The following is an 18,835-nucleotide window of genomic DNA, read 5'->3' on the forward strand; positions in this document are numbered from 1 at the left end:
CCTGACACAGAGTGACACAGCGGGGTTGCTAAATGCATCACAGCCATAGTGTGTGTTTTTAGTTTTTAAGACATACTATTGTATAATGTGTATGCTAGTTTTAAGGTATTTATCTAAAGGCTAACAGTTGCCTGAAAATAAAGATTTTTTAAGATATTTTCATTTCATTTCATTTGGCGCAGGTACCTTATTCGAGATGAACACTTGTAGCAAAGATAGATATAACTCCGTAATAGATGGATACAGTCTAAGGAAAAAAACGTGCCTCGAAAATAACGAAAATTTGATTCTCGATCAGATGGCGCCACCACCTTTGGCCTACTCTCGTATAGAGGGCGTTGACAGTTTCGTGTGTTATTTAACAATTTTAACGCATATCAGTGAAAGGACATGGATCAAATCATATAAAAATAATTAATGCAAATAAAAAAAAATATCCATATTTAAATACATTTGAACGTATTTTTATAAATCTTCATTTTTAGTTTTAAAGTATGTCGATAGATGGAAGTGAATTTACAGTGGTTACAAAATTTACTATGACTGTACCGCTTTATCTTATTATATCCTCTTTGCTATGACAGTATCGCTCTATTCTATTATATCCTCTTTGCTTGTAGGAAATAAATAATTTAAAAATAATTCAAATATGGACAGTTCACGCACGATTTGATTCATGTAGGTAGATTTAAAGAGTAATGCATGTCGATTAATATTTGAATGGTTTTAAATGATTAGTTACAAGTGTTTATGACCAATAATTTCAAGGTAGGTAGAGGTACTAGAATCAAATCAGATTGTTCGTGGCTATAATATAATGCTGGCAGTGCTGGCTTTTCTTTGGACAGGTATATTGAAAAATACAATAATACATCAAAATATTTTATTTCAGTTATGTTGACAATATGTATTAGACAAAAATTATACATCGCGGTCGAATTAAATAAATAGTTAACACTAAATAGGTATTATTGTTAAAAATCGCTCTTAAAATTAATCAAACACTTGAAATAGATAAAATAGTAAAAACAATGACTTAATAATTGTGGTAACTTTATGATGACTGTTATTACACTAACACTATCTGTTGCCTTAGGAAATTGTAACTAAAGAATAATAATACATACCAACATTTGTTAAAAATGTACGGAAGTATTTTTGTATCCAGAAGAGGTTATGGGCCGTCGCGTCGGTGCACTCTGCAGCAGAGATTAGGGGTAACAAGGTGTTCGAATGAGAACTAGTTTATTGTTACAGGAACTAAGAACCTTGCGGATTTATTTTTTAGCTACCTCATCTTCACTGCTTTCTGCTGCTGACTTAACAAGATTTTAAAATGTTCTACCAAGATCGCGACTAAGACCATTTTGCATTAGGTATTTGTATACATCTAGTATTGTGACGCAATATATATTTTTCACCTCACCAGGCTGCCTTAGCACGAAGGCGCCGTGACGCGACAGCGCGAGATAAGACTGCACGACTATTTTTAATTAATACAGAAAGAACACGCTCTTTATGTTTTGAAAATAGTGGCAAAAGTGACTTTTATTCTGTAAAGGAAAAATAAGCTTGATCATAACGGAATACGTATCATGAATATCATGATGGTGAAGTGCAAAGAAGTTGTACATACGTAGCTATAAGGACCTGTAATTAGATTTAAGTTAATTGATTCAGTTTCAGTTTTTATTTAAGTTATATGTATGGGAGTGTGTTGGCTTATGCTATAAACTTACCTACATGTGTATGAATTAAGTACAATAAATACAACACATTATGACTTACATGGTTAATTTACGTAACCGGTCCTTAACCACGCTAAACTAGGTACATTTTTTTAATACACCCATGAAACAAACTTATTTAAGTGGTGAGTTGAAAAAGGTTATATTTCGCTCTCGAGAGCAGTTGTTTATCATATCGAGCCTCAAAGGCCTCGCAGCTCGCAGCGGTAAACGTTTATATTTTACCACCACTTGCGAATCATGTGAATTGATTTTTGGTGGCTTCTTTCACTGGGTTATCACTTATCAGTGAACATGTACAACTTTGTGCTCTTGCATATTAACTAAATAATATTGGTTCGTAAGTACTCTATAAAGACTGTACACGATAAAATCCGGTCATGCATGATCTGGTATACATTTTTACCGAATGGACATATTCAAGCAGTACTTTTATTTAAATAATCTGTATACCTATATATAGTTCTATATTAAAAATACAATCATATCACAATGTACGGGCGTGTGTGAGTTTTCGCCGAATATATTCCATCATATCTTTAATTATTTATTTGTCCAGAGTTTTTTGATAATTTTCAGTATCTTCACTCGCTTCCTGCTACAGAGCCACAATTGTGTTTATATTTTTACAAGCTGTTTTGTGCGGGTACACTACAACATTCCGAAAACTTTTATTCCGAATTTTAGAATGTCGAATTTTATCATTCCGATTTTTAAATGCTCGACCCATCAAAATTCCGACTGTGGTAATTACGAATGATGAAAATCACGAAGATTTATATTTCCGAAAACCCAAAAAGCCGAATTTTGTAAGTTCCGAAACACATAATTCTGATTATAACAATTCCGATGGTGACAAACACCGAATTTAACAATTACGATTTTTGAAATCACGAATTCCGAATTGCCATTAACCCGAAATTTTAAATTCCGAAGCACATAATTCCGATTATAACAATTCCGATGGTGACAAACACCGAATTTAACAACGAATTCTGAATAGCCCTTATTTCGAATTTGAAAAAAATTGGGATATTTAAAATAGGAATCACGTGATTCCTATTTTAAATATCCCAATTTTTTTATTTCCAAATAACGATATTTCGAATATATTGATATAGTTCGTTTTCTTGAGGGTCGCAGTTCTAACCTAACTTAATCCATTTTTCTGGCAACAGTAAAAAAAAAACACAGTTCTCACCTAACCTAACCCACTTTTCTGGCAACAGTTCGTTTTCTTGGGGGTCGCAGTTCTAACCTAACCTAACCAACTTCTGGCAACAGTCGCAGTTCTTGCTTATTTTTTTATGCCGAAATTAACATGATGCGCCACGACAGGCACGTGTAATAACTACTAAAACGTGAGTCTTCATTTGAATATCACGGATTTCATTTTTCCAACCTTACAAAAAACCGAATTCTGAATACCGAATTACTAAAGTAAAACGTGAGTGTAATTTGAATTGAATACCACTAATTTCATTTTTCCGACCTTACAAAAGACCGAATTTCTGAATATCGAATTATTTTATTTCCGATCGGAGAATGATTTTTCGGAATTTAGAAATTCGGAAAAAAATATTTTCGGAAAAGTGTAAAATCGGAACTTTAAGCTTTCGGACACAGGGGTTGGATCAAAAACTAAATAATTAAGTCCGACTTACGCTTGACTGCACATTTCTAATAAGTTTTCCTGTGATCTATAGGTAAAGATCTATCTTGTGTATTTTTTTCAAAATTTTAGACCCAGTAGTTTCGGAGATAAAGGGGGGGGGATGCTCATTTTTTGCCTATTTTCGTGAATAACTTCTAAACTGTTTATCCTAAAATTATAAAAAAATATATTTGAGATTCTCACAATAAGCTCTTTCATTTGATATACAACACGATATAGTTTAAAAATATTTTTTTTAAATTTTCTCTTTTACCCCCCAAAAGTATTTTTAATATAGAACTATATATACAGAATATTTAAACAAAAGAACTGCTTGAATATGTCCATTCGGTAAAAATATATACCATGTTTAAAATTCATATGTTTACGTTACATGTCCGTCTTCGGGTCACAAACTTACATATGTGTACCAAATTTTAACTTAATTGGTCCAGTAGTTTCCGAGAAAATAGGCTGTGACAGACGGACAGACAGACAGACAGACGCACGAGTGATCCTATAAGGGTTCCGTTTTTCCTTTTAAGGTACGAAACCCTAAAAAAGGGGAATTTGGTAAAGACTGTCAGAAGACCGTGGCCAAAAAAAAAAAAAGGTAGGTACAGTGGAATATATAATGCTCAAAGTCACAGACAAACCAAACAGTTTGTAATTTTATTATGTAGTTTGGTTTACTGTCATTAGGTACAAGGTACAAATGGAACATAGTCTACTTGAAATGACCATTCTGAAGTTGGACCAAAAGTAATAGTATCCAAAGTGAATCTAGTCAAGATGTAATTGTGCTAAAAACCATTTTTAACCAAATTTGTAATCGTCGTAAATTAATTATGCCATAATGGAATTTTGCCCATTATAAATTATGAGCAAAATGAAATACACGCAAAGTAAATATAGTTTAATATAAAGTAAGATCAAAATTTAAATTATTGTACTTCAGAATGTTCATATCAGATACACAATAACACATATTTACAATTGATATTTTTTCTGAGTGTCCGTAAACAAAAATGGACAAAATATTTTTTGACCTGTATCATATTTGACATTTTTACTATTGGACAATAATTTTTCGACATTACGCTGGATAGACAATTTTCCTAATTGATGTATTTTAAATTGTCATTTTTCTATTTTGACGTATAATTTCGAGTGGACAATTTTCCATTTGTACCTAATGATAGTAAACCACAAATTATTAAAAAAAGTGATGCTTGAAAATGCACACTCATTTAAAAGATTTACCATATCATGCGTGGACAGGTTTTATCGTGTACAGTCTTTAGTATACCTAGTTATTCTATACTATAGTACAATTAGTGTATAGTGTAGTCTAACACTGTAAATATAAAATGGGCAATGATAGGTTTACTATTAAGAAGGGGCGTAAAGCCAGGGAATTAGAAATAAACAAAAGATATGGCGCGCCGCGCGAAGATATGTTGCGGCGGAAGATTAGGCAGGCCTCCTTCACTCGCTCAAGGCCACGCGCTATATGCCTACCGCTCGGCGTATCGTCGACGATTCAACCGACAGAGGGCCGCCGAACGCCCGCCTGAGCGCTCGCACCGCGCGTTTCCCGCGCCTACGCTTCGAAATGCCGAAACCACGAAATTATTGTGCAGTAGATGGGTGTAAAAGTCAAAAAACCAAGGAAAATTTGTCGTATTTACCGAGTAGTATTTTAAATCTATCTTTATGAATTTTGTCACCATTTCTTTCTTTGAACATAAGTAGGTAAATCGTAAATGAAGGAGTTTTTTGAGTCAGGTAATATAATTGTTGTTTTTAAATATTCGATTGACTAATAAAAAATATGGTTGATTCGCAACATTTGTTTTATTACAATAATAACATAAGTAACAGTACAACCCTAGCGCATTCTTACGATGACGCGTTGGCACGTGACTCGCACGGCGAGCAAGGCAGTCTCGACTCTTTGTTCGCGTACTTATGGTACATTTCTTCTCGTCCTGAGCAGCAGGTATTATTATTAAGATTTTGTAGGCTATTATAGCGTAGGTATTTTCGCTTTTGTATGGGAATGATGTATCTGTTACGTAGTAACTATTTATTAATCTGTGACATGACGACTTAGGAATGCCGTTCATTAGTCATCAATGATCGAGAAATTATAGGTACATATGTAACAAGACAATCAAATTACTTACTTTATAAAACATGTTGGTTCGTTTTAATTAAATTATTTGGAGTCTCTCAAGTTTGAGTTATACGTTGCTTGGGACTGGATCTTTTATAAAATAATTGTTCACTTGTCTTATTTGTTTACTTATTTATATTTTATAGTACAGGTAACATATCGACATTAAGTATTAGGGTTCATTCATTAATAACGTCACACGAATTTTGAGGTTTTTTGACCCCTCCCCCCCTCCTTGTCCACACTTGGTCACATTTGGCAACCCCCCCCCTGGTGTGGCGTCACATTTTTTAATGAAATCGGCAAATCGAATTAAGTATTATTAATATTTTATCAAAATATTTTTTACACAAGAAAATTTGGAAATTTTATAATCCAAAACTGATTAGGAAAGAAAATTAATCGATTACAAAAGATTATCGTTCCAAAAACTTGTTATTTAACTGTAAAGCGAAAAAATAATTTAAATAAGTTATAGTGACGTCACAAAGTTTGTCCCGCTTGTCAAAACATGTCACATTTTCTAAACGTGTGATATAATTAATGGATGAACCCTTATTTAAAAAAAAAGTATTGAAGACAAGCTAATCCTTCCTTTCTTCGGCTGGTATGAAGTCCATCGAGGCAGAATTAATACAAAAACGTTTCTTGGTGGGCGCCGGCCCGTCATCGAACACGTGACCCAGGTGCGCGGAGCACTTGGAGCATCGCACCTCAGTTCGCACCAAACCTGGCCGTGTTAAAACTAGTAATATATTCGCTCCAACTTTAATTCCGTAAGCACAATTTGTTCACCCACATCACCATTTATTTACACAGATACAGATTGAAACCATTGTGTGATGCCATGAGCACATATTCCGAAATGATCTCCAGAGTTGATGTCGTGAATTAGCAGGCGCGTTGACGCAGCGTCGCAGGAGTCCGTCAACCGTCAACCGACGGCCATCCGGGCAGCGGGCGGGGCGAACGCCGGGCGGGGCGGGGCGGGGCGGGGCGGGGCGGGGCGGAGCGGGGCGGAGCGGGGCAGGCGGGCGGGGTATCGGGCGCGGGCGGGGGACCGGTATAATGCAGTGCCGATTTCATGCATATTCCAACATTTATGAGATGAGATGCGTTTAATAGCGAGTGAACGTAAACATAATAATCATGTAGTAAATTAATGTGTGTGTAATTCGCAATTTAAATAGAAAATGATCGTGTGATGTAGTAATAACAATTAGGAAGTCGAGAACAGAGAAGACAAAAAGTAACAAAGCGAGCAATGCTCGGGTTAGTACGGGCGACGCATAATGGAATAAAGATTATACGTAACGACGAAAAAGCATAAGAAGACAGTTCAATTATAATTACCAATTTGGGACGACTTACGTATGCGTTGGGTTCAGGATTGTGTCGGAAGGGGTACGGGAAGACAGACAGAAAAAAAGATAAAAATATATTAGCACCAAAACTCCACATTCCCGTCACCAGAATATACTTGTTGAAATATGTATATGATAAATATATACAGTAGAATCCGCATATAATGACATCGACGGGAAGTGACAAAGTGACAAACACGTCATACTAAGCAGATGTCATATAGAGCATAGTTGATTAACTTCTTATTTTTGTGACTTTTTTCAAATTCCTTTGTAAGAGATTAATTGTGAACTTTGTACCAATTATCAACTTGTCACTGAGAATAAAAACGATAAAACATCTTACACGCCACCAACGCACCTAACGCCGACACCGCCTTGCAGGGAAAGACGTCAAAGACGTGGCGAGTTGGCGACGACCACGAACCCGCGTATGTAACCGGTCAGAATTTCACGAAAAAAGATTTGTCACTATAAGCGAAGTCATCTTATGCGACTTTGTTACAAAGAATTTTAAACTTCGCACAGTAATTACGTCATAGTAAGCGGTTGGTCAGTATGTTACAGTATGTTATATATTTGTAATCTACTTACAAAGCCCTTATATTTGGTACCCCACATGGTATGTTTAAAATCAAGAAAAAAAAGTTTTGTACTGTAAACGTTATGACGTCACAGCAACTACCCTACCACTTTCGCGCTTGTCATTTCACATATTTGTGTTCAGGACATCATACTGAATGCACTGATACCAAATAATATATACCCATATTAGAGACGACATGAACGAAAACGGATTTCTAGAACTTTTCGAGAAAAGGTCAAGCCACTAGTATTAAATTTGATCTGTATAATAATTCAATACTATATTTATGAATTATATTTACATGAATAAAATGCTCTGATAATTAGCTTATATATAGTTTATATGTAATACCTACTATTCATAAGTGCCTGTGGCTAGGCCTACATGAATAAAGTATAATTGAACTCTGAAAGACTGATTAGGATTAACTATACAACTCTGTATACTTATCGTAATATTGATGTTATAACAGGTAGATTAAATATATTATTTAAATGTGAGTAATGTAAAAAGATATTAAAAAGCAAACTTAAAATACGTGTGAACGTGATACCTGTAGTTATACATATACAATCTTATTTGCATAGCCAATGCCAGATATAAAAAAGCGGATTTAAAATCAACAACTATAATTATTTTGCCAGCATGAACAGATTTTGCTAGCAATTCATTATAAACAAAATCTTAAAAATTGTTAACATTGAACAGATACTTATTAGACAGCATTGTTATTACAAATAGTTGTTCACCAGAATATTTAAATAATTTAGCTGCCAATTGTGTGCAAAAATCTTAAATAAAGCTCTGTTGATCAAAATGAAAATTGGAAAACTCTTGTGATGACGAAGGCTTATTCAGTAAGTGTTACACAATAAGTCTTAATGTGTCATGTATTTACACTGTCTTAAATATTTACATAGATAAAGCGCCGATAATATGTTATTGCCTAGACATAAGGCCATGTAGTGGCAATTTCTCTCACTTTTGTTACCTATGATTATGTCTACACTACGCATCCTTGATGCCATTTCCTTTAAGCAAATACCTATCGGAAAAGCCTCTAAATAAAAACATAAATATGAAAGGAATAAGAAGAATTTTGTCTTACCCATTTATAACTTATCCCAATGCAACTCATATTGGTAAATGTTTATAAAAATACTCAGTAACTAGGTACTTTCTGTTTTATCATGTATTGTTTTTTATGTGATTGATATACTACCTATGTATCAACATGTATATCAGAAGTTGATAACTGAGAACTCTCTGTGAAAGGTTCAAAATGCAAAAAAATATCTGAGACCTGATGATAGTCAACCTTTTAAGAAAAACCGGCCAAGTGCGAGTCGGACTCGCGTTCCAAGGGTTACGTACGTAATGTAAATTGTGTAATGGACATTACACAATTTTTAATTTAAAAAAAATATGTAAAACATGAGTGAAATGGTTTTAAAAAACCCGTAGGGGTCGGAATAAAAAACTAAGTAATTAAGTCCGACTCACGCTTGACTGCACATTTCTAATAGGTTTTCCTGTCATCTATAGGTAAAGAACTATATTGTGTATTTTTTTCACAACTTTAGACGCAATAGTTTCGGAGATATAGGGGAATGGTAATTAGGGTTCCGTACCTCAAAAGGAAAAAAAAAACGGAACCCTTATAGGATCACTCGTGCGTCTGTCTGTCTGTCCGTCTGTCACAGCCTATTTTCTCCAAAACTACTGTACCAATTAAGTTGAAATTTGGTTGGAAGGTTGAAAATGTAAGTTTGTGACCCAAATACGGACATGTAACGGATGTGTCTCACTGACGGAAAGAGCAACCATCTTCTCTGCTGTTTTATGCAAACCAACGATCCGCAACGTTGAACAAAAATGTTAAATTATATCTACCTATTGCCTAATTTCAATTTAATTTCAATTTTTTTTCTGCAATTCTGTAATTTGTGTTTGAAGTTTGTCTTGTCCCTCGTTTAGTTTTAGTTTAGTTTAGCTTAGTTTAGTTTAGTTTAGTTTTAGTTTAGTTTCGTTTTAGTTTAGTTTAGTTTAGTTGTAGCTTAGGTTTTAAGTCAGGTACCCACTGAAAATCAGCGTCATGGCTTGCCGTGGCATTATGCTGAGTGGGGATCCTGTTTTAGCATCTAATTTGTGTTTTATGTGTTCTTCATAGTTTTGTCCAATGTTTATGATGTTAAAATAAATGTATTTTCTTTCTTCTTTCTAACGTAAACAAATTAATTTTAAACATGGGGGCCACTTTTAAATGTAAATGTAAATGAGAAAATTAAAAAATAAAGTTTTTCAAACTATATCGTGTTACATATCAAATGGAAGAGCTCATTGTGAGAATCTCAAAAAAAAAATTGTAATTTTAGAATAAATAGTTATGAAGTTATTTAAGAAAATAGCCAAAAAATGACCATTCCCCCCTTTATCTCCGAAATTACTGGGTCCAAAATTTTGAAAAAAATACACAAAATAGTTCTTTACCTATAGATGACAGGAAAACCTATTAGAAATGTGCAGTCAAGCGGGAGTCGGACTTAATTACTTAGTTTGGATCCGACCCCTACGGGTTTTTTAAAGACATTTCACTCGCGTTTCACATAAAAAATAAAAATTGTGTAATTTACGGAACCCTTGGAACGCGAGTCCGGCTCGCACTTGGCCGGTTTTTTTTTGTCTATTTTCTTTAACAAATTCTAAACTATTTATTTTAAAATGACAATATATATATATATATATATATATTTGAGATTCTTAGAATAAGGTCTTTCATTTGATATGTAACACGATACAGTTTGAAAAACAAATTTTTTAATTTTCTCATTTACGGGGGGTAAATGAGAAAATTAAAAAAGTGGCCCCCTATGTTTAAAATTCATTTATTTACGTTACATGTCCGTCTTTGGGTCACAAATTTACATATGTGTACCAGATTTCAACTTAATTGGTCCAGTAGTTTTGGAGAAAATGGGCTGTAACAGACGCACGAGTGATCCTATAAGGGTTCCGTTTTTTCCTTTTGAGGTACGGAACCCTAAAAAATGTTTCAGTGACACAATTTGCAGATAGCATTGTTCTAAATTATTTATCCACTAGCGGGCGCCCCTGCTTCGCACGGGTAGTTGAACTAATTTACACAAAACCTTTACAATTTATACATATAAACCTTCCTCTTGAATCACTATCTATTAAAAAAAACGCATCAAAATTCGTTGCCTAGTTTTAAAGATCTAAGCATACATAGGGACAGACGGACAGACAGCGGAAAGCAACTGCATGTGTTATATTTTAATGTTTGTACACACTAAATTTTAAATTAAAAATGTTAAACTTAGCCTTCAATGTTGCATTGTTGGGTTTTTGCCCTTCGGGCAAAGTTGATTGTACACGGGTGATATCAGAGCTATTTTAGATAGTAAATTGAAATATAGTTTACTGATTTTCACAAAAGTATGACATACTATTTTTAGAGATGCCACAAATATTCGGCAACTATTCGGTATTCGGCCGAATATTGCCTACTATTCGGCCGAATATCGAATATCTGTTGCACCTACCTAAAAAGAAAAACTACACAATAAAAATAACCAAACACTAGGTATATTTAATAATTAAAATGTATTCTTGGAAAGTTGTTAAATACGAAGACCCTTTTTTGAGCATTTGTTGATTATAAAATATTTTATTTTTATCATGAGTCGGATTTGATTGACTCTAACTACCTACATGTTTTATAATAATTGTGATTCAAAATATTTGCATGTCATGCCGAATATTCGGTGCTTCGGCCAAGAGAGGAGCTGAATATTTGGTATTCAATTTGGCCAAAACCACTATTTATATTCGGGGCATCTCTACTATTTTTACAACTCACTCCAAAATTTTACAATAAGATTGACATATGGATCTAACATTCAATGGGGTTGGCCGGTTGAAGTATTTAGCAGATGGCGCCAGCATAGCTTGCCCTGTCAATCCCAACCACCTAAATCCTAATGTCCCAATGTCCTAGAATTGTGTCAATATTTTGATTTTTTAATGCCCTGGATGCCAGCCCTTTAAGCCAAATTCCATAGAAAAGGGGCAAGCTATGATGGCACCATCTATGCAAACCTTTGACAGTTGCCAACCCCATTGGGATTGAGTACGCAAAATACCTATTTATAGTTTTTTTTTTCAGTTTTCAGTAATAAAATATAAGACAACATAACACATTAAGGTGATAAATCAAATTGGAAGCCTGTTTTACAATGAGTTCTCCTGGCATTGGCTGTACGTGACATTGAACATAATGTTCTGCATGAATAGGCATACATAGTACAAAGCTAGTAGGTATAGGGTATGGATGGTAGAATGAAATTTATGATACAGATGAGTATGATATGTATTTTTATGATACAGTACATTCAATTCCCAAGCAATTATATTATTTGAAATTATTAGTAGGTAATCAAAACATACCTGCACTTGTATCCTGGTGCAAAGTGACTTTATCTTTAGCTAGGCAATCATTGAATGCAGGCCAGCCACAACCAGAGTCAAACTTGGTGTTTGAACTAAACAAGTCCTGTCTGCAGACTATACACACATACACTCCTTCTTCGTTAAATTTATTGAAGCACCCTAAAATAAAACAGTGTGGTGTGATTAAACATAGAATGTAATACATAACACATATTTACAGTGTTTTATTTACCTGTATATGGTCGTTCGGTGCCAGCTTCTTGAGTGACATGGTATTGCAGTGGTGTTAAACGCTTTTTCAAGGCTTCTTTATCTTCCATTGCTCTCCACACTAAAGCTGTAAATACGGAACTAAACTGTAGAAGAGCTACCGCGTCTACTCTGGCGTGCTGCCAAACTGAACGTGACGAGGTTATTTCGTTCTACTGTCAAGACATACCGCGGGCGGAGAGGCCCTGGGTAGCGATACATACTTACCTGTTGTAAAAGGATGTCTTAGCTTTATTGGTATCACCTTATTATTTAGTTGCTGCCGCAATACTTGTCTGGACGCAATAAATGGCCTGAGTAGAATGCGCATAACTCACATCGCCTATTTCATGAATATTGTTATGCAATCAAATGCTTTTAAACAGCGATAAGATAACGTCGCCTTTATAATAAGGTCATCAAGCACTGGAAATAGACTAGGTAGGTAGATACCTACTAAAAAGATAATAACTAATGATCTTGGCCGTGGTCGCGTGGTGGGTTTATATATATTTTTTTATTGACAGCTGGTAGAGTTGATAGACAGCAAAGAGTATATGACACAGTGTTGAGTGTTGCCAATGTCAATATTGTCAATAGGCTATTTGACTTGATTTGACTGTATTTAAAATAAATTATTTTACACCATGCATGAAATAAAGCACCAGAAGATTCATAAAGAAACGTAGACAGAAGTTATTTTTAGTCACAATTTCTATTTTAAAACCCGTATAAAACTATAAAGAGTAGGTAATTTGATTGTGACGTCACATGCTAGTGTTTCATATAAATTCCTTAGTAGCAAAGTCGTTTTGACAGTTCGAAAAAAGAAACTGATTTGACTAGTACCTAGTCAAATACCCTATTCTGTATTTTAAAAAAAAACTATGTTCGGAGTTGGTGGTGGGGGAGGGTATTTGACTACTAGTCAAATCAGTTTCTTTTTTCGAAATGTCAAAACGATTTTGCTACTATGGAATTTATATGAAACACTAGCATGTGACGTCACGATCAAATTACCTACTCTTTAAATTTTTATACGGGTTTTAAAATAGAAATAGGGTATCTGGTAGGGTTCTGTGGCATAACACGTAACATGTCAGCCCATACAAAATTATTAATTCAGAAAGCCACATATTATAAAATGCCTTGTTGTGCGGTAAAATGGTGCCGCAACAATTCAACAAAACAAAAAAAAAAGGATGGGATTAATTGGTTTGTGTAAGTTTAATTCCTAAACACGATAAATATTTTTTTTTATATTAGCAGACTGTTGAAGACTAATACGCTAAACCAAATGTCGTAACTCTATACTAGTTTCATAATGACTTATGCCTTTTTGATACGGGGTGGCAGAATTAGGATAGCGTTATGCAACATACGTATCTATGACAAAGTTGGCTATTGATTTTATTTTAAAGCAACAAGCAACTCCGATTATTTGTTTTTATGTAAAATATTAAGAACGGTGCAAATTTCTTACCGGTAAACTACCTGTTTTATTTATTCTAGTTTCCCAATGGACCCGGAACAGAAAATTCTTTGGACAGATGCTGTTACTTTAGAGAGGCAGGAACCAGATTTATTCCCTAGCCCAACCAAACGAATTTGTAGCGTAAATTTCAAAGAAAGTTGTTACTATGGGACTAATATTACAAGCGAAACTCCTTTTCTAATTCCACTTATTAGAAAAGGAGTTCCGCTTGTAATATTAGTTGTAGTTTATTATGCAACACGGCCCTGGGGCCGATCGCATAACAACTTGTAACTAATAAATACTAATAATATTAGCTAAAGTCTCTTTCTAATCAATGGAATTGGAAAGACTTACGCTAATATTATTAATAGTTACAAGTTGTTGTGCAATCGGCCCCAGGTGCCACGGATTAAAGTGACGATTTTGTATATAATTTTAGCGCTACTCGTATCTAGGTACCTACCTAGAAAAATGTTTTAAATAAAATTGAGACACGTTGACCACTGGCATTTTACAAAAGTATGTATGTACTGACACTGTTCCAAAATACATACTATAGTTTGTCAAAGGACTGTCTCATTTCAAACAGACGGAGAGAATCATACTATCTTTGTCTTACACTGGTACTAGCGCCCAAAAGAAAGGGATGAGTATAATTTTCCTGGTTGTTACTGACTGACAAATTGGTTTGACCAACTATACGAATTAATATTATATTTCAACTTTTTAATGTACCGATATACTCATAATATAAAGTATAGATATAGTCATAATTTAGACATGCGTAATCTTAACAATAAATACGCATCAAAATAATAATTAGGTATAGGAATTGGTTCCCTCTTGGTTAGTATCATCCTTGTAAGGTTTGACAACGCCAAAATATTGTAACGCCGCGCAAGAGATTTGGCGTAGATTTGGCGCATAGAATTTTATTATAGCCGATCAAAACTTATGTTGACCAATCACAACTTTTTTTTAAAGTGGGAAATTGTTTAATGGGCGTGGAACCGGTAATGGGACAAAAAACCACCAATCCTCTAAAATAAGTATCTAAAAGTAGTTTATAAACACTGGAAATATTTTACCATAAACAAGAGTCATAGAGCTGTTCAAGTTTGACTTTTTATGAAATTCGGTTTTTTTTTAAGAAATTGGCGCCAACCCAAAAGTCACTGAAAAAAATAACCACTAAGAATTCTTAACAACTTTGCTAAGAGAATTTTAATTAATAATTACTTGGTGTAAACTAGAATGTGTTTTGTTAATTGCATTCACCATGAGATAAGGTATACAATACACTATTTTGTGACTCCAGAGATGTAAAAAAAATAGTAGTATTTTGCCCAGGCCCATTATAGGAGCTGTAAAACTACATGCCTCCTATGATGGGACAATTTACATAATGATGCTTCCAATGCCGTCATTTCATGTTTAAACACTACAGAAGTAAAATGTTGTATTGAAATTTGTCAGGAGGTATGCTCGGACTTCAGATAAAATTAATATCGTTTTTACACTTTTATTTAACTTGCCCTCTTAGTTTCTATGTTAGTTATACCGCGAGCCAGACGCAAATTCCGTCAGTCATCGCCTCCCGGGCGAAAACTCGTATAGTGATAGTGGTGGCTATGTATGATGAACCCTCGTGAACGTCAGCTGCCGCTCCGTTGGTAGGTTGAGGAATGGCAGCCACCGAAACACGTAAAAAAATGTTGTACATTTAGTCATTCGCCTCCCGCTTGATACTTTGTCAGATGATAGTTTAGATTAGATGCTATTGTGAATTAAAATAATCGTCAGCCGGTTGTATCGCAGTGCAAAAATCGTCAGCTGGTCACATGAAAATGTAAAAAAAAAATATTGTCAGTCATCGCCTCCTGTTTCATAGTTTGTCAGATGGTAGTTTCGATGGCAGCCAAAGACTGTCATAAAAGGTATCTCATGAACCGTAATAGCTAGACAGTTGAAATTTTCACAGATGATGTATTTCTGTTGCCGCTATAACAACAAATACTAAAACTTACGGAGCCCTCGGTGCGCGAGTCCGACTCGCACTTGGCAGGTTTTTGGTATAAGCTTTTATCGCTGAATGTATTTTTCTTTCCACAGCCAACTAATACTCATCTAGACAATTCCGACAACCCCAAACACAATAAGTTTGAGTTTTTCACAGAGTTCCCATGGCTATCTCCTGTCTCCATCGTCAGATCAGGTTCATGTTATCATAATATTGCATTTTCACCCGATTTGCATACGTATGTAAATTTTTACTCAAATACAGCTTCCAAAATTTGATCCACTCTTATAGACCGGGAGCCAGGAACAGATTTCCATGACCAATCGCCTACCGAGCGAAAACTCGTACTGCAAGCGACGATTAAAAGTGACGATTAATTAGTTTTATTCGAAAAGTTTCGATTAACGTTAGTCGCGATTAAATTAGTCGTCGACTAATTTCCAGCGACTAATTTTTTCATTCGAATAATTATTCGAGTAATTTTCTCTCGATTAATTTTAGGAACAATTATGATCATGGTTGTTTTATAGGTTTTAGGGACAGGATTTCGAAAATGATGACCATCTTGGAATCCAAGATGGCGGACATGCACTATGTCATAAAAGTCGTCATGGATGTCGTTTTATGAGTTTTAGGGAGTGCTAGTTTCGATAATGATGACCATTTTGGAATCCAAGATGGCGGACGTGCACTATGTTATAAAAGTCGTCATGGATGTCGTTTTATAGGTTTAAGGGGGTGCAGATTTCTAAAATGATGACCATTTTGGAATCCAAGATGGCGGACATTCACTATGTCATAAAAGTCGTCATGGATGCCGTTATATGGGTTTAGGGAGTGCAACAAGCGGCCAGTACTGTGAAGGGGATACGTATCACGTGATGTTTGGGTTGACAAGCCGTTGGAAATACTTTACATCGTATGATTTACTGTGGTAAATACCGAACATTACAATGACCATTTTGGAATCCAAGATGTCAAATTTACGACGGCCCAGCCAAACGGTCAAAATTAGGTGGGGCGTGCTCGACCAAATATCATAGAGGGACCCTGGCAGTTTCTGACGCCGCAATTTTTATTTCAAAATGGCTGATTCTAAATGGCGCCCGATTTTCAAGTTTGTACTAGCGCGCTAAAATGTTGGTCACGGAAACTCGGGGTCCCATGGATTGCTATAATTTTTTTTTTGGAAAATATCCAAGATGGAAAAAATTGCCACTTATTTTGTATAGCAACTTGTTAACGGTGCGAGATGGGTGGGGGGTGCTCGACCAAATATCATAGAGGGCCCCGGGAGAAATTGGTCTGATATTGCTTAATCCGTTTTTTGTTTTTTACATATACATAGCTTCTTTTGATAGGTACTGTAAAGGTTTTGTAACCTTTACAGCCTTTTTTATCAGTAACTGGCAACAGCCACGTTTTGAATTTAGAATCGTATCGCCCTGTCAAATGAAACGCGGGTGCGTGATCGCCATTCCTGAAGAGGCAGTCCTGTATAGATGATTTGTCAATTAGCTAACCTGTGAGAAAAAAATAATATATTGAAGATCAATCCTCTATGTTTAAATATCTACCACGTCTTCCCCAATAGACGTATCCCCTTCACAGTACTGGCCGCTTGTTGCACTCCCTAAAACCCATATAACGACATCCATGACGACTTTTATGACATAGTGCATGTCCGCCATCTTGGGTTCCAAAATGGTCATCATTTTCGAAACTAGCACTCCCTAAAACTCATAAAATGACATCCATGACGACTTTTATGACATAGTGCATGTCCGCCATCTTGGATTCCAAAATGGTCATCATTTTCGAAACTAGCACTCCCTAAAACCCATAAAAACGACATCCTTGACGACTTTTACGACATAGTGTATGTCCGCCATCTTGGATTCCAAAATGGTCATCATTTTCGAAATCTGCGCTCCCTTAAACCTATAAAACGACATCCATGACGACTTTTATGACATAGTGCATGTCCGCCATCTTGGATTCCAAAATGGTCATCATTTTCGTAATCTGCACTCCCTTAAACCTATAAAACGACATCCATGACGACTTTTATGACATAGTGCATGTCCGCCATCTTGGATTCCAAGATGGTCATCATTTTCGAAATACTGTCCCTAAAACCTATAAAACAACCATGATCATAATTGTTCCTAAAATTAATCGAGAGAAAATTACTCGAATGAAAAAATTTGTCGCTGGAAATTAGTCGACGATTAATTTAATCGCGACTAACGTTAATCGAAACTCTTCGAATAAAACTAATTAATCGTCACTTTTAATCGTCGCTCGCAGTACGAGTTTTTGCCCGGTAGGCGATTGGTCATGGAAATCTGTTCCTGGCTCCCGGTCTATTAGAGTGGGTCAATATTTGGAAGCTGTATTTGAGCCACTTTCCGATTGAGTAAAAAAATTACATACGTATGCAAATCGGGTGAAAATGCAATATTATGATAACATGGACCTGATCTGACGATGGATACAGGAGATAGCCATGGGAACTCTGTGATAAACTCAAACTAATTGTGTTTGGGGTTGTCGGAATTGTCTAGATGAGTATTAGTTGGCTGTGGAAAGAAAAATACATTCAGCGATAAAAGATTATACCCTGCCAAGTGCGAGTCGTACTCGCGCACCGAGGGCTCCGTAAGTTTTAGTATTTGTTGTTATAGCGGCAACAGAAATACAATATCTGTGAAAATTTCAACTGTCTAGCTATCACGGTTCATGAGATACAGCCTGGTGACAGACAAACAGACGGACAGCGGAGTCTTAGTAATAGGGTCCCGTTTTTACCCTTTGGGTACGGAACCCTAAAAATAAGTTTTTTGCCAAAATCTTATTCCCTATTCCAATATTTTATACTGATAGGGATGCCCATTATAGGGGGCTCATTACTGGATCCACGCTCATTACCGGGGTACCATTACTGGAGATTTGCTGACCATGACTGGAGAAAAAGAACATACTTACTTTTAATTTGTTAATTATGTGGAAACTAATTGCTGAATTTTTGATACAACACGCTTGAAACATAAAAGACGGATAGGACATTCAACTTCTAACACGCAAA

General features: G+C 35.4%; 1 protein-coding gene across 2 annotated transcripts; it reads right to left on the reverse strand.

Moving 5' to 3' along the window:
• Window positions 1-866: 866 nt before the first annotated feature.
• On the reverse strand, window positions 867-12,722 carry LOC134754945 (methionine-R-sulfoxide reductase B1). Of its 2 annotated transcripts, none has more exons than XM_063691428.1 (4): window positions 12,479-12,722; window positions 12,234-12,338; window positions 11,999-12,160; window positions 867-6,347 (listed from the first exon to the last, which is right to left on the reverse strand). In XM_063691428.1, the coding sequence occupies exons 1-4, from the start codon at window positions 12,579-12,581 to the stop codon at window positions 6,166-6,168; spliced, it is 552 nt and encodes a 183-aa protein (XP_063547498.1). In that variant the 5' UTR covers window positions 12,582-12,722; the 3' UTR covers window positions 867-6,165. The 2 variants fall into 2 exon arrangements, with proteins under 2 accessions (XP_063547498.1, XP_063547499.1); XM_063691429.1 differs by having other exon boundaries at window positions 867-6,311; window positions 12,479-12,717.
• Between the last annotated feature and the right edge of the window lie 6,113 nt (window positions 12,723-18,835).

Source organism: Cydia strobilella, chromosome Z, assembly GCF_947568885.1.
Source record: "Cydia strobilella chromosome Z, ilCydStro3.1, whole genome shotgun sequence".
Classification (NCBI taxonomy): Eukaryota; Metazoa; Arthropoda; class Insecta; order Lepidoptera; family Tortricidae; genus Cydia; species Cydia strobilella.

Coding starts and splice junctions, on each gene's coding strand:
- LOC134754945 (XM_063691428.1), bottom strand. CDS start 12,581: ATGCGCATTCTACTCAGGCCATTTATTGCGTCCAGACAAGTATTGCGG. Junction 12,161..12,233: donor CACCGAACGACCATATACAG/GTAAATAAAACA, acceptor GTTTTATTTTAG/GGTGCTTCAATAAATTTAAC. Junction 6,348..11,998: donor GCACCAGGATACAAGTGCAG/GTATGTTTTGAT, acceptor ACGGAATTAAAG/TTGGAGCGAATATATTACTA.